General features: G+C 32.7%; 2 protein-coding genes across 7 annotated transcripts in view; one reads left to right on the top strand and one right to left on the bottom strand.

Annotated features, from left to right (window-relative positions):
• Window positions 1-6,603, bottom strand: part of LOC125829220 (elongation factor 1-alpha) — a 248,290-nt gene extending 241,687 nt beyond the window's left edge. Inside the window, exons 1-2 of one of the 5 annotated variants that reach the window (XM_049508465.1) lie at window positions 6,141-6,602; window positions 5,180-6,067 (exon numbers count right to left, since the gene is read on the bottom strand). In XM_049508465.1, coding sequence (XP_049364422.1) covers window positions 5,183-6,067; window positions 6,141-6,602 — 1,347 coding nt within the window. In that variant the 3' untranslated portion in view covers window positions 5,180-5,182. Of the gene's footprint in view, window positions 1-4,884; window positions 6,068-6,140 lie in introns of those variants that run through there. The other 4 variants (XM_049508468.1, XM_049508464.1, XM_049508466.1 and 1 more) reach the window with 4 other exon arrangements.
• The window catches only part of LOC125829219 (elongation factor 1-alpha), a 369,546-nt gene that overhangs the window by 254,882 nt on the left and 101,824 nt on the right, over window positions 1-12,840 (top strand). The gene's annotated exons all lie outside the window — the stretch shown is intronic.

Genomic DNA, 12,840 nt, shown 5'->3' with positions numbered 1-12,840 from the left:
GCCTAAGTTACTGATGCCATAAAGAAAATAATACTACAAGAACTGCAAAATTATTTTAAGTATTGCTTGAATGTTCATATGCTACAACGACATGGATAATATACACACAATTATAAGAAGAGTCCTTCGTGAGCTTTGTCTTTATCGATACAAGTATAGGAGTATAATAATTCTTTCAATAAGTTATTGTGTTGGCTAAGAATTCACGACCAAGGATAGTAAACAGTTATGAACAGTTGGGCCAACATTCAACTCCTGCATAGTTGTGAACCAAATTCAGAATTTCTTCAAACAATAATTTGTTTAATACTGATTTCCCTCTTGCTCAAAATGTTGAAATGTCACTGCTACAATCTGCTCTCATTCCTCGAGGGCCTCCAATTAATATGTGATGATTGCAGCCGCACAAAACTCTTCAAAATCTAATTTTATTCATAATTGTAGTAGTGAGATATGGTATGTGGGTTACTTGTCTAGCTTTGACGGTATCAAACATTCTTTCACTCACACAACAAGTTCTCATTTCCACCGGTATCAGTGGCGGTGCTGGTGCTGGTGCTGGTTCTGGTGCAAGTGTCAATACATTTTTGCAGTACCCACCTGTAGTGTTGGTTCAGAAGGGTCAATTACTCATTTATAGTATGGCAATAAATTTAAAACCGTTTTCCATCACTTCTTATCCAATCTCTGAGAAGGGAATGAACAGTTGGGCCAACATTCAACTCCTGCATAGTTGTGAACCAAATTCAGAATTTCTTCAAACAATAATTTGTTTAATACTGATTTCCCTCTTGCTCAAAATGTTGAAATGTCACTGCTACAATCTGCTCTCATTCCTCGAGGGCCTCCAATTAATATGTTATGATTGCAGCCGCACAAAACTCTTCAAAATCTAATTTTATTCATAATTGTAGTAGTGAGATATGGTATGTGGGTTACTTGTCTAGCTTTGACGGTATCAAACATTCTTTCACTCACACAACAAGTTCTCATTTCCACCGGTATCAGTGGCGGTGCTGGTGCTGGTGCTGGTTCTGGTGCAAGTGTCAATACATTTTTGCAGTACCCACCTGTAGTGTTGGTTCAGAAGGGTCAATTACTCATTTATAGTATGGCAATAAATTTAAAACCGTTTTCGATAACTTGATAAATTTTAATCCAAATCAAGAACCAAATGAGAATAATTTTGACTTGAATTTTGTCAAACATATAACACTTCATTTTATTTAGATTCTCGAATCGTAAAGTAGCTTGTTTCTATAAGTTCACACACTATAATCATTTACGTAGATGAGAAAATGCTATGGAAAATTGAATTGGAATGTACCTTCATCCATAGTTGTTCAAGAGTCGTAGAAATCACATTTGATCTTAGCAGGAATCACGGTTTGATCTAGCGCCGACTTATAACTCAGAATAGTAAAAGCCCTAGAGTTACCTCGCATATCCTATCATCGAAAGATGCCGGACTGATGAAGTAACAAGCATATTTATAGGTAGGCGAGACTCTTACACAAAAATTTAAGATATCTTTCGGTATTCCTTCATTTCTATCTACATAAATTCAACTTTTTTTATTTCATGAAACTCCTATCAAGATTATCATTTTTATTCTATAACTAAAGTAGATGAAGAAGACTCTTGAATTTTTATTCTTAACTTTGTATTTATTATTGGAAAAATTACAAGAATATACTATTTAAGATATTAATTAACAATATATGTATATACTCCTTTTTGTTTACAAAACTAGGTTTATAATTACAAATATGACAGAATATTTAATTTTTGATTTTTTTTAATATAAATTTTAGTATCTGGTTTATTTCCTTTTTTTTTTGTGGGGGGGAGGGGGGGGATTATGTGCTAAATTTATGGAATTAATAATTATTGTTTACTTTTTGACTTTTCAACCATAATTATACTTTTTATATTATTTTTTCCCATATATTGAATTTTCAATTTTTATTTTTTATATATTTTAATATCCGTTTTATTTACTATTTTGGAGGGTTATGTGCTAAATTTATGGGATCGCTAATTACTGTTTACTTTTTGGCTTTCCAACCATAATTATACTTTTTTATAATATTTTTCTGTCCATATTATTGATTTTCTCTCTCTTAAGTTTTTATTCAATCAAAATTTAATTATTAATTATAGCCTTTTCTCACATCTTTAGCATTGTTTTCATACAAATATTGGTATAAAATTCAAAATCCCTAATATCATTCAATCTAATTCTGAAAAAGAAAACATGTAATAAAAATAAAAAAATTAACTTAACAATGTTAATCCTTTGTATTGTATTTTTCACCAAGTCAAAAGCAATGTAATATAAAAATATGCAAACACCAATGATATGACAATAGTTATACCAATATTTATGAATTAGACAATACCTTTGAATATACCCATATGATTCCACCATACAAATAGTGATATATCAAAAAAAATGAAAAATCAACTTTAAGACATTGGAAAACTTAACGTTAAAACACTAAAACAGAACTGTAAAAAGTGCAATCAACATTACCAAATTCAATTGAAAGTCAGCAAAATCATAAAAGATTCAACAGCAAAAAAAATTAACGAAAAAAGAAAAAATAACTGCCATGTTAATTCTTGGGTGGAAATTTGGGGCAAGTTTTCTTGTTATGTTCGGGTGTATCATATTTATTACAACTAACTTTTCACCTCTTGAATATTTCTTCGTTGAATTCCTTCTTACTATCGTTATTTGGTGGTCTCCCTAGTTACTTTCTTGCATCTGATGATAACACTATCTCTACCAAAGTATGTGATGATATCTCCCATGTGCTTTCGCAGAATCGCACTTTTTTTTAATAAATAAACTTGAACACCCATATCATTATGAATCTTCGGTGTAGAAGGACCAGACACGACATATTGGAGTACCAACTCAAAGATGGTTGTGCCCACTCCTAATTGAGAAGTAATTGTAGTAATTAAGCCTTCGTATTTGATGTTTGCATCATATATCGCTCCTTCAATCTTGAAATCCACATTCTTTCTTGCGTTACGTTACAACTTATTGTTAATCAAAATCCAAAACTATTATTGAGATTATTAAAATAAGTAGTACAAATAATTCCTATACATAACACAATTTGAACTTGTATAAGTAATTAAACAATATATATATAACAAAATGGTGTTTCAATTTAATTCAGAATATAAGTTTGGTTTGAATATTGATATACCATATGATTTATTTTCATATCAAATTTCTAATCATATAGGTATACAAAATGATTTTACCTCATTAACTAGCATGTTAGTATGGTTGATTTTTTGGTTAAAAATCATATCGAAATATTATGCATCAATACAAACAAAAGTTGTTATTTTGGTATGAAATACACCAAAACACATTAATCAATAATAAATCAATTTGATGTGTTTAACAACAACGACAAACATATACACATACACCAATCAAATTTGGCGTATATAAATTATCATACTATATCAAATACACTAACATATCTATCAAAAAAATAAAGAAGTTAAATATCTAAAATAAATTCACAACACCACCACATTCACCATATATATATAACATAATGATGTTTCAATTTAATTCAACAATAAGTTTGGTTTGAATATTGGTATATAGTTTGATTCGTTTATATCAAATTCTTAATCAAGTTGGTATACAAGATGGTTTTAGCTATTAAGTTAGTACAGTGTTATGATTGTTATTTTAGCATGAAAAAATTAAACACCAACACACATTAATCATTAATTTATCCAATTTATCGTAAACTTTCAAGGTATATATCTTAAACCAACCAAAAACTACATTCATCACATATACCAAGTAATCAACGACATCTGAACATAAAACGAAAATACTATATATAGACACAATGGTATTTTCAATTGGTATACAGTATGCTTTACACAAATTAAGCAGTAATTTGACAAACTTTCCGTCTATACTTTACACTTTCAAGGTATATACCTTAATCCAATCAAAAATCAAATTCACCACAAAATATCAAGTTATTTTGAAACAACGATATAGACAAACAAACACATATACATACACAAATCAAATTTTCAAAAACGAAAGACGGTAAACATCTAAAATATATTCACTACACTATCACTTACAACAATAATCTTGTGAGATCTCAAAATTACAATCTAGAAAAAAACCCACCAAATAATTTAGATCTATACAGTAAATCAATCACCAATTCCCTTGATATCTATCAACACAAACATTTTGCGCCGCATCTTTCATAGTGCTGAATTAAAATTGACACACTATTCATACCGTTAATTGAACAAACTATTAGACTAGAGGAAGGTAGAAAGTTTTATTTTGGTTAAAATACCTAATTTTTTATGGGAGAGAATGTAACCTTTTTTTGAGTTAATCATGGAAGGAAATAATAAAATGGGAGATAATTATAGTATTGGAGAAAATCGTGCGGTAGCATGTTTCTTCCATATACGCTCGCTTTTTCATTAATATTAATTTTAATGCTTTTGTATAAACTATTGCTATGTGAAAAATAAAACTATTGTTATATAAATATAGAATTAATTGAGGTTGCATAGGATGAATAGTGGAGTGCACGTATATTCAATAAACAGGGATGGATATGTTGAGAATATGTAGGAGGGCGGCAGGTTTTTGGCACCACCTTAATTCAAAAATCAAAATCACCATGTCATCTATCGACTCCCTCAGACAACAAAAACACCAATCAACAAGGTTAAGAAAAGAACATTTGAATTCTTAGATAACCTATCAAGTATGATAAAGAGGAACAACCACAACTAATTCTAAAGCTGAACTGATTCCCCCAGCAGCATTATAACTCCAAATCTTCAACAAACAGGAACAAGTAGAGAAATTTAAAAGCTCATATAAAATATAACTTAGGCAACACCAAAAGCAAAAATCCTGAGGCACCATGGAAAACCAAGGCACCTCAACAGAATGAAAACAGACTCCGAATCATGCTTGCCACCGCCTGTCAAGTACCCAGTTCTGAGAATGGTTACATGACATACAAGGCAGAAAACAAGAGCCTAAAAAGCAAATCAAAGACAAAACTATTGCAGAAGTAAACAAAACAGAGTCTAGATAGCACACTTGATGAAAATAAATAGCATTGGAAACACTAGCATCACACTGCACTGTTCACTTTCCCTTCTTCTGGGCAGCCTTGGTGACCTTGGCACCAGTTGGGTCCTTCTTGTCAACATTCTTGACAACACCAACAGCAACAGTTTGCCTCATGTCTCGAACAGCAAAACGACCCAATGGTGGGTATTCGGCAAAGGTCTCAACAACCATGGGCTTAGTGGGAATCATCTTAACCATACCAGCATCACCATTCTTCAAGAACTTAGGCTCCTTCTCAAGTTCCTTACCTGAACGCCTGTCAATCTTGGTCAAGATCTCAGCAAACTTGACAGCAATGTGGGAAGTGTGGCAGTCGAGCACTGGTGCATATCCATTTCCAATCTGGCCAGGATGGTTCATGATGATGACCTGGGCAGTGAAACTGGCTGCACCCTTAGCTGGGTCATCCTTGGAGTTTGAGGCAACAAAACCACGCTTCAGATCCTTAACAGCAACATTCTTAACATTGAACCCAACATTGTCACCAGGGAGCGCCTCCTGAAGAGCTTCGTGGTGCATCTCAACAGACTTGACTTCAGTTGTCAAACCAGTAGGGCCAAAGGTCACAACCATACCAGGCTTGATCACACCAGTCTCTACACGACCAACTGGGACAGTTCCAATACCACCAATCTTGTAAACATCCTGAAGTGGGAGACGGAGTGGCTTGTCTGATGGCCTCTTGGGCTCATTAATCTGGTCGAGAGCATCAAGGAGGGTTGGTCCCTTGTACCAGTCGAGGTTGGTAGACCTCTCAATCATATTATCTCCTTCAAAACCAGAGATGGGGACAAATGGGATTTTGTCAGGGTTGTAACCAACCTTCTTGAGGTACGAAGAAACTTCCTTCACAATTTCATCGTACCTAGCCTTGGAGTACTTGGGGGTGGTAGCATCCATCTGTGAGACAGTAACAAAATTAGTATGGCATATCTTTCTTGAAATGACAAATATTCTATGAATAAAAGCAAACCTTGTTGCAGCAGCAAATCATTTGCTTGACACCAAGGGTGAAAGCAAGCAATGCATGTTCACGGGTCTGACCATCTTTAGAGATACCAGCTTCAAAACCACCAGTGGTGGAGTCAATAATGAGGACAGCACAGTCGGCCTGGGAGGTACCAGTGATCATGTTCTTGATAAAGTCCCTGTGTCCGGGGGCATCAATCACAGTGCAGTAGTACTTAGTGGTCTCAAACTTCCACAAAGCAATATCAATAGTGATACCACGCTCACGTTCAGCCTTAAGTTTGTCAAGCACCCAGGCATACTTGAATGACCTCTTGTTCATCTCAGCAGCTTCCTTCTCAAACCTCTCAATAACACGCTTGTCAATACCACCAAGCTTGTAGATCAAGTGACCAGTTGTGGTTGACTTACCAGAGTCGACATGACCAATGACCACAATACTGATGTGAATCTTCTCTTTACCCATCTTGAGTTGCTTAAAGACTGCAATTAATACAAAACAGATAAAGCATATTTAAAAGGCAAGTAATTTTTTTCAAAATTCAGCACATTCAATATTTAGAACTGAAAAGCTAAACCTGGCATGGGCTTAACCAGTTGATTCTACAATGAAAACAATGAAATGTGTCTTTCTTGTGACTCATTATGTGTAAGGCAATACTAAAGTACTTATTGACATCTTAAAATATTTTTAGATAACTAATTGAATTATTTTGAGTAGCAGCTGTATGTGAACATGACTTGAGGTTAAAAAAAGATTGCAAATAAAGTAAAACAGCTACAGCTCTTGCAGTGAGGGAATAAACTCAAAAAGTCTATCTACATTAAGTAAATCCTTTAAATTAGCCCAAAAAGTAGCAACTACAGAGTTACAAATGAAAAAAAATACTATTTAGAACTAAATTACAGTATAGTGAAATAATTTAATATCTGGAACGATCTGAAAGTTGTATTAAAACCGAATCATAAGAACAGTTAGAACAAGAGGCTGTCACACGAGTAAAAAAAATATCTACAGTTTTTAAACTTATGTTAAATACATATGGAAAATTCATTAGAAACATTTACAGATCTGGCTCAAACACAGATCGGCGGTAGAAACACTAGCCGATTATACCAAAACGCTTTCAGTAAGTATGACCTTACGAGAAGACACTGAAATCATCTACACGATTAAGAAAACATGTATACAATTGATTTACAGATCTAATCACAGTACAAGAACAGATCATGAATTAAAAAAATAGAATAGAGATAAAGATGTAACCTTAGAGAAGAGAAATTAGGAGATTGCGGCACAGCAGACAGAAGGGAATCACAGCAAAAGTGATGAAGGGTTTGTGTTGTAGGGATAATGAGCATTTTATAGTCTCAACGATGACGATTAGGGTTGCCACTCTTAAGTCTTTTTACGTAAATGCCCCTTACATTTTCTTTCTTTTTTTTCCCAAAAATGAATTGTATTTTTTATCTCTAGGGGTATGCATTCCCTTCGGTATTTCAGTTTGATTTTGTATTATTTAGTTCTGACTTTTCTTTTTTTTTCATTTAAGCTATTCGGTCATGTCAGTAATTAATAGGCATAATATATAAACATACTCTTTAACTTGATTTTAATTGATATCTTTCAGCTGACATTTATGCCTCTAACTTTGAATATGTATAGGTAAAAATCTAAATTTGTATAAAATTGAATTAATACACACATATGTTTTATACTTCATATTTATTTAAATATTTAAAAACAAACACTCTTAATCATTCATTTGTTCAAATCCATATATAGGATCTTAATAACTCATATATCATTCTGATTCAGACATCTTAATCTTAATGAAACAAGTGAGGCCTAAGACTCTCCTAAATATCTGATTCGTTAAAATCTATTCAAATTCAATTAAAAAAATTAAAAGAAAAAAAATAAATAGACTTAATGGGCTGAAACTGAATGATTAAAATTCAGACTTAAAACTCAAACACACTTACTAAGTTGAATTTGAATGATTAAAATTCAAACCTCCATTAAATTCAAACAAATGAGACCTTAGAGTTTCACTCTGTAATAACCTAGCTAAACTGGGTAATCAAAGAGTCTTGTACTCTAATGTTTTTAACCCATAGTGGGGTCTTGACTGGAAATGAAGCAAACCATAACCAACATGTAATGCTACTAGTAATGAGCTCTTTGTTGTAGAAGTTGCCATCAATGACATTGTAACGGTCTTTTATATATGTTTTGATAAATAATACTATCTTGTTTGACCTTTTTTTTTAGATAATTTTCTGCTCCATAATATTTCTATTCATGGCAAGAAAGAATATCTTACTTATAAATAATGGTGATTTTACTTTGTTTTGAGAACAAGATAATTTAGAGTACATAAAAGTTAGTAAAAAAAAGAGTTTTATTTAGTTGAGGAATGTGTTTTTTGGTGGAGTTTTGGACTCAACTCTTGTCTAAAGTTGTTTTGAGTTGTAATTTGTGATTAGATTGTTATATTCGGGAGGGGACAAGTCAAGAGTACTATTGAATCGGTGAAAAGTTTTGCTACAGTGAACTTAGATCTTCTTAAACAGAGCGAGATATTTGCGCCTGAACCTGAAGATATTTTGTTTTCTTCATTTTATTTTCAATTATAATTTGTAATTTCACCAACACTCTCCTTTTTCCCTAACCTTACTAGATGGTGGGTGCCCATGCACGCACGCAGGGCCAAACCTACGTGGAGCTCAAGGGTTCACCCGAACCCCCTAGATCGAAAAAATTACATTGTATATATAAGGGAAAAGGGTCTGAAAAATACTCAAACTTTGGCCAAAATTATTGTTACGATATCAAACTTTATGGAGGACTTTTTACCCTCTGCACTATTTAATAGTGCATTTTAAAGGTATATATGTGCCCACATGGACACATTACTATTTATAATGATGCAATATTTATGATATCCACGTGGGCATATATATACCTTTAAAATACACTATTAAATAGTAGAGGGGGTAAAAAGTCCTTTCCAAAGTTCGGTATTTTTACAGCAATTTCGGTCAAAGTTCGAATATATTTCAGACATATTTCCCTATATATAAGGTAAACTTCTGATTTTATAAGTATATATGTTAAAATAAACCTTCTCGGCATAGATGATAAGCGTAGCTCATTGGCTAAGGGGTTCATTGTTAGCCGAAATAGTTCAAGTTTGATTCCCACATGTAACATTTTTCAACTTTTTTTTGCTTTAAAAAGCCTGAAATGGGCTCAGACTTTGGGCTTAGAATACAGTAAAAGGCATGCATTGTTTTTGGGTTCAATCTAAAGTTGTATTACTTTTTTTATTATTATTATTTTTCTCTTTATGTTATTTCATTTTCGTAATTTGACTTTATTTAAAATTATTAGCTACATTTTTTTAAATATTTTTTTTCTTTTATTCTTCTTATTTATATTGTTCATTTTGTTTCTACATAATTCTCTTCTCATGTACTAACTCAAGGAAACTCTTTTAAAAAATGATGAATTATTATTAAATTTGAATTACAAAAATATTATATAAAATAAAGTAAATTAAGATTAATTGAATGGAAAATTTTTAAAGTCGTGAACATCCTTTTAACAAAATATATTTAATTGAATTTTTTTTCTTAATTTCATAGTATCTCTTTCTTATTTCTTTTTCAATTTGATTCTAAAGATATGAAAACTAAACTAAACTTATTTGATTTATTCATCATTTGTCTTTTTTTATAAAAGATTAACCTAGAAAATTGAATTAAATAAACTAAAAAATCAACGATGTCATTTATTTATCTTTTGAATATGCACTATAATATTAGTAACTCAATCTTTCCACCTTTTTAAAGAAACTTGGTGGTTTTTAAAGTAACATATGATTGAATGAGGACTAATTCAAAATTTAGAAAAAGTTCAAAGAAAAAGTAGAGCACTGCAACAAAAAAAAACTAGAAATTTTTAAAAACTTGATAGATTAGAGTAAAAGTAGGAAGAACCTAAACGTGACATGAAAAGATAAGTTAAATTTAGCGGGTTAAGATCAATATTTCACTCCCACCATGCTCCATTTTTCATCTTGTAATTTTCACGTGTTTACTTCTTTATGCTTCAAACTTCCTGCACAGAAATCTTGGCTCCGCCACTGCACACAGGCCCAATATTTTTCTATTTGTATTTTGTATAAAATTATGTTAGAATGAAATTTGAAGAAAAAGTATAACTTTCTGCGCAAATGATTTTCTCTCTCGACGCAGGGTAACTGACTTGCGCCTACCATGGGAAGGAGAGCTCGAATTCCATCATAGAAAGAACTAATGGCTCAGGAGATGATGGTGAAGGACACTATTAAGTTAAGTAAAGGTACGAAACAACAAGAAGAGAATGAGAGCAAAGGAGAAAAGGTGATGTAAACTAGGGCTACGATGAACGAGAAGGAAAATCATAGTACGAAATCGAAATATAAGAACCAACAAAATGTGATAATAAAAAAGTCGGACGGAAGTGAAATAAGCAATGAACAAGAAATAAAAGTCAGATCTGAGAAAGGAGAGCAAGCAATCAATGTAATAGTGACACTAGCGAAAGGGAGGAACTCAAGCAATGGAAAAGTGATAGCAGGGACATCAATAAGTCCTTGCAGATGCAACACTAGCCCTAGGCTTAGTTGCGCAAATGAGATTGAAGCTCTGGCGGAAGATGCAGATAAAGCCTTCATCTGGGATAATTTCGATGTAAGGAAATTGGCCACTGCAGGATTCAAGCTTGAATATGTGTCTCTATTAATACAGAGTGATTCAGTTGTATGTGAAATTGAAGATGAAGACATACGCACTGAAATATCTTGAAGAAAGGCAGTAGTATGCCTTGTATTAAGGGCATCCTCCATTCTCTGTAACGAGTGGGCACATCCAAAGTCATTGGGCGAAACCTGGGATCAACAAAATACCAATGCTAAAAAATGGAATAGTGTTGGTTCGATTTGATTCAGAAGCGGGGAAGAGTGTTGTAATCCAAGAGGGAATCTATCACTTCGACAATAAGCCATTTATTGTTAAAGCGTCGAGCCCAAACATAGAGTTCTCAAGAGATGAATTGTACACAATGCTGATATGGATGAAATTTCTAGGATTAGAATTCAAATATTGGAGTCCCAAAAGACTTAGTAAGATTGGGAGCTTGGTAGGGAAGCCTTTCATGGTGGACCAACACACTTGCCGAATTATTAATTGAGGTCGAGATGGATTCTGAGCTACTAGACAATGTATGGTTCAGGAATGAAAAAGAAGTTCTCGTAGAGGCAGAAAGTACTATATGATTGGAGGCCATCCTTGTGTAAACATTTTAAAAAGTATAGGCATACGGAGACAAAATGCAGGAAGAAGAATGCAACAAAAAAAACATTAGAGACACTGGTGGAAGTAGAAGAAAGCAAGCAACAAGGGAGAAATGAAAAGTCTCATCTAATAGCTCAGCTCAACAGAATGTGGAGATAACATATCCTCCAACACAATTGAGGAACAATACACAAGTGAAGATGAGCTCACAAGGAACCTGCTCATAGGAGGAACAATCCTCAACAATTGGGAACACAAGTGAACAGTACCAACACGCTCCATGCCCTACAGAAACAAAACCAAATGAGGTAGTGAAGGATAGGGGTACAAGAAAAGAGGGAGGCACCACCATTCCAAGTCTATGGAATGGATAACATAGTGTGTTGGAACGTAAGGGGCTAAATGGCCACAATAAGCAGAAGGAGGTCAAACTCCTATGAGATAATCAATCAACATGGTTGATTGGCTTGCTAGAAACAAAGGTGAAGGTGAATAAAATTGGGTAGGTGTGTCAGCAGGGCCGTCTTAACCCCTAGGCCACTAAAGCCATCACTTGGGGCCCCATATATTTTGGGGCCCCCATTTAAAAATAATAATTACTTATATATTTTATTTTAGAAAAAAATTATATGTACTATTGAGTGTTATGATTTCTACTAAGAAAATTGCATATGAGATGAAAATAAACCTGAATTTCGTAAGAAACACTTTGATGAAAATATGGATAGCGAAATCACAAAGTCCCTTGAAGAATCTTTTAGAGTTAATTGCTTTATATATGTAGAGTAGATCAAACTATTTTTTCACTTCAAAATATATTTGAACCAACTGAAGCATATGGAAATATTTTTGATTTCTTATTTAGTGGAAAAATATTGAGATCACTAGATGATAAGAATTTTTTTTTAAAAATATTGTCTTAACCTTGAACTTTCTTTAACACGTAATAGTTATTCTGATATTGATGGTTTAGATTTATTTTTTAAATTAAAAGTGTTAAGGGAAATAATACAAGTAGAAGATAATGATCTAATGAAAATATCCTATCAAACAAAAAGACTTGATTCTTTTCCAAATTCATATATTGCTTATAGAATAATGTTAACAGTTCCTGTAACTGTTGCCCCAGCCGAAAGAAGTTTTTTCGAAATTAAAATTGATTAAATCTTCTTTAAGATCAACAATGTCTCATGAGAGATTGAATGAATTAACTATATTATCATTTGAAAAGGAATTATTAAAACAAATTGATTATAAAACAGTACCTAATGGCTTCGCATCTAAAATAGCTAGAAAAGTAGATTTTAAATAAAAGTATATATAATGGAAAAAATTAAATATTAGGGCTCCTCTCTTAAGTT

The sequence above is a fragment of the Solanum verrucosum genome, unplaced genomic scaffold (assembly GCF_900185275.1).
Source record: "Solanum verrucosum unplaced genomic scaffold, falcon-dt-bn FXZP01000043.1, whole genome shotgun sequence".
Classification (NCBI taxonomy): Eukaryota; Viridiplantae; Streptophyta; class Magnoliopsida; order Solanales; family Solanaceae; genus Solanum; species Solanum verrucosum.
The sequence above is the reverse complement of the archived record's forward strand: the minus strand, read 5'-3'. Positions and strand labels throughout refer to the sequence as shown.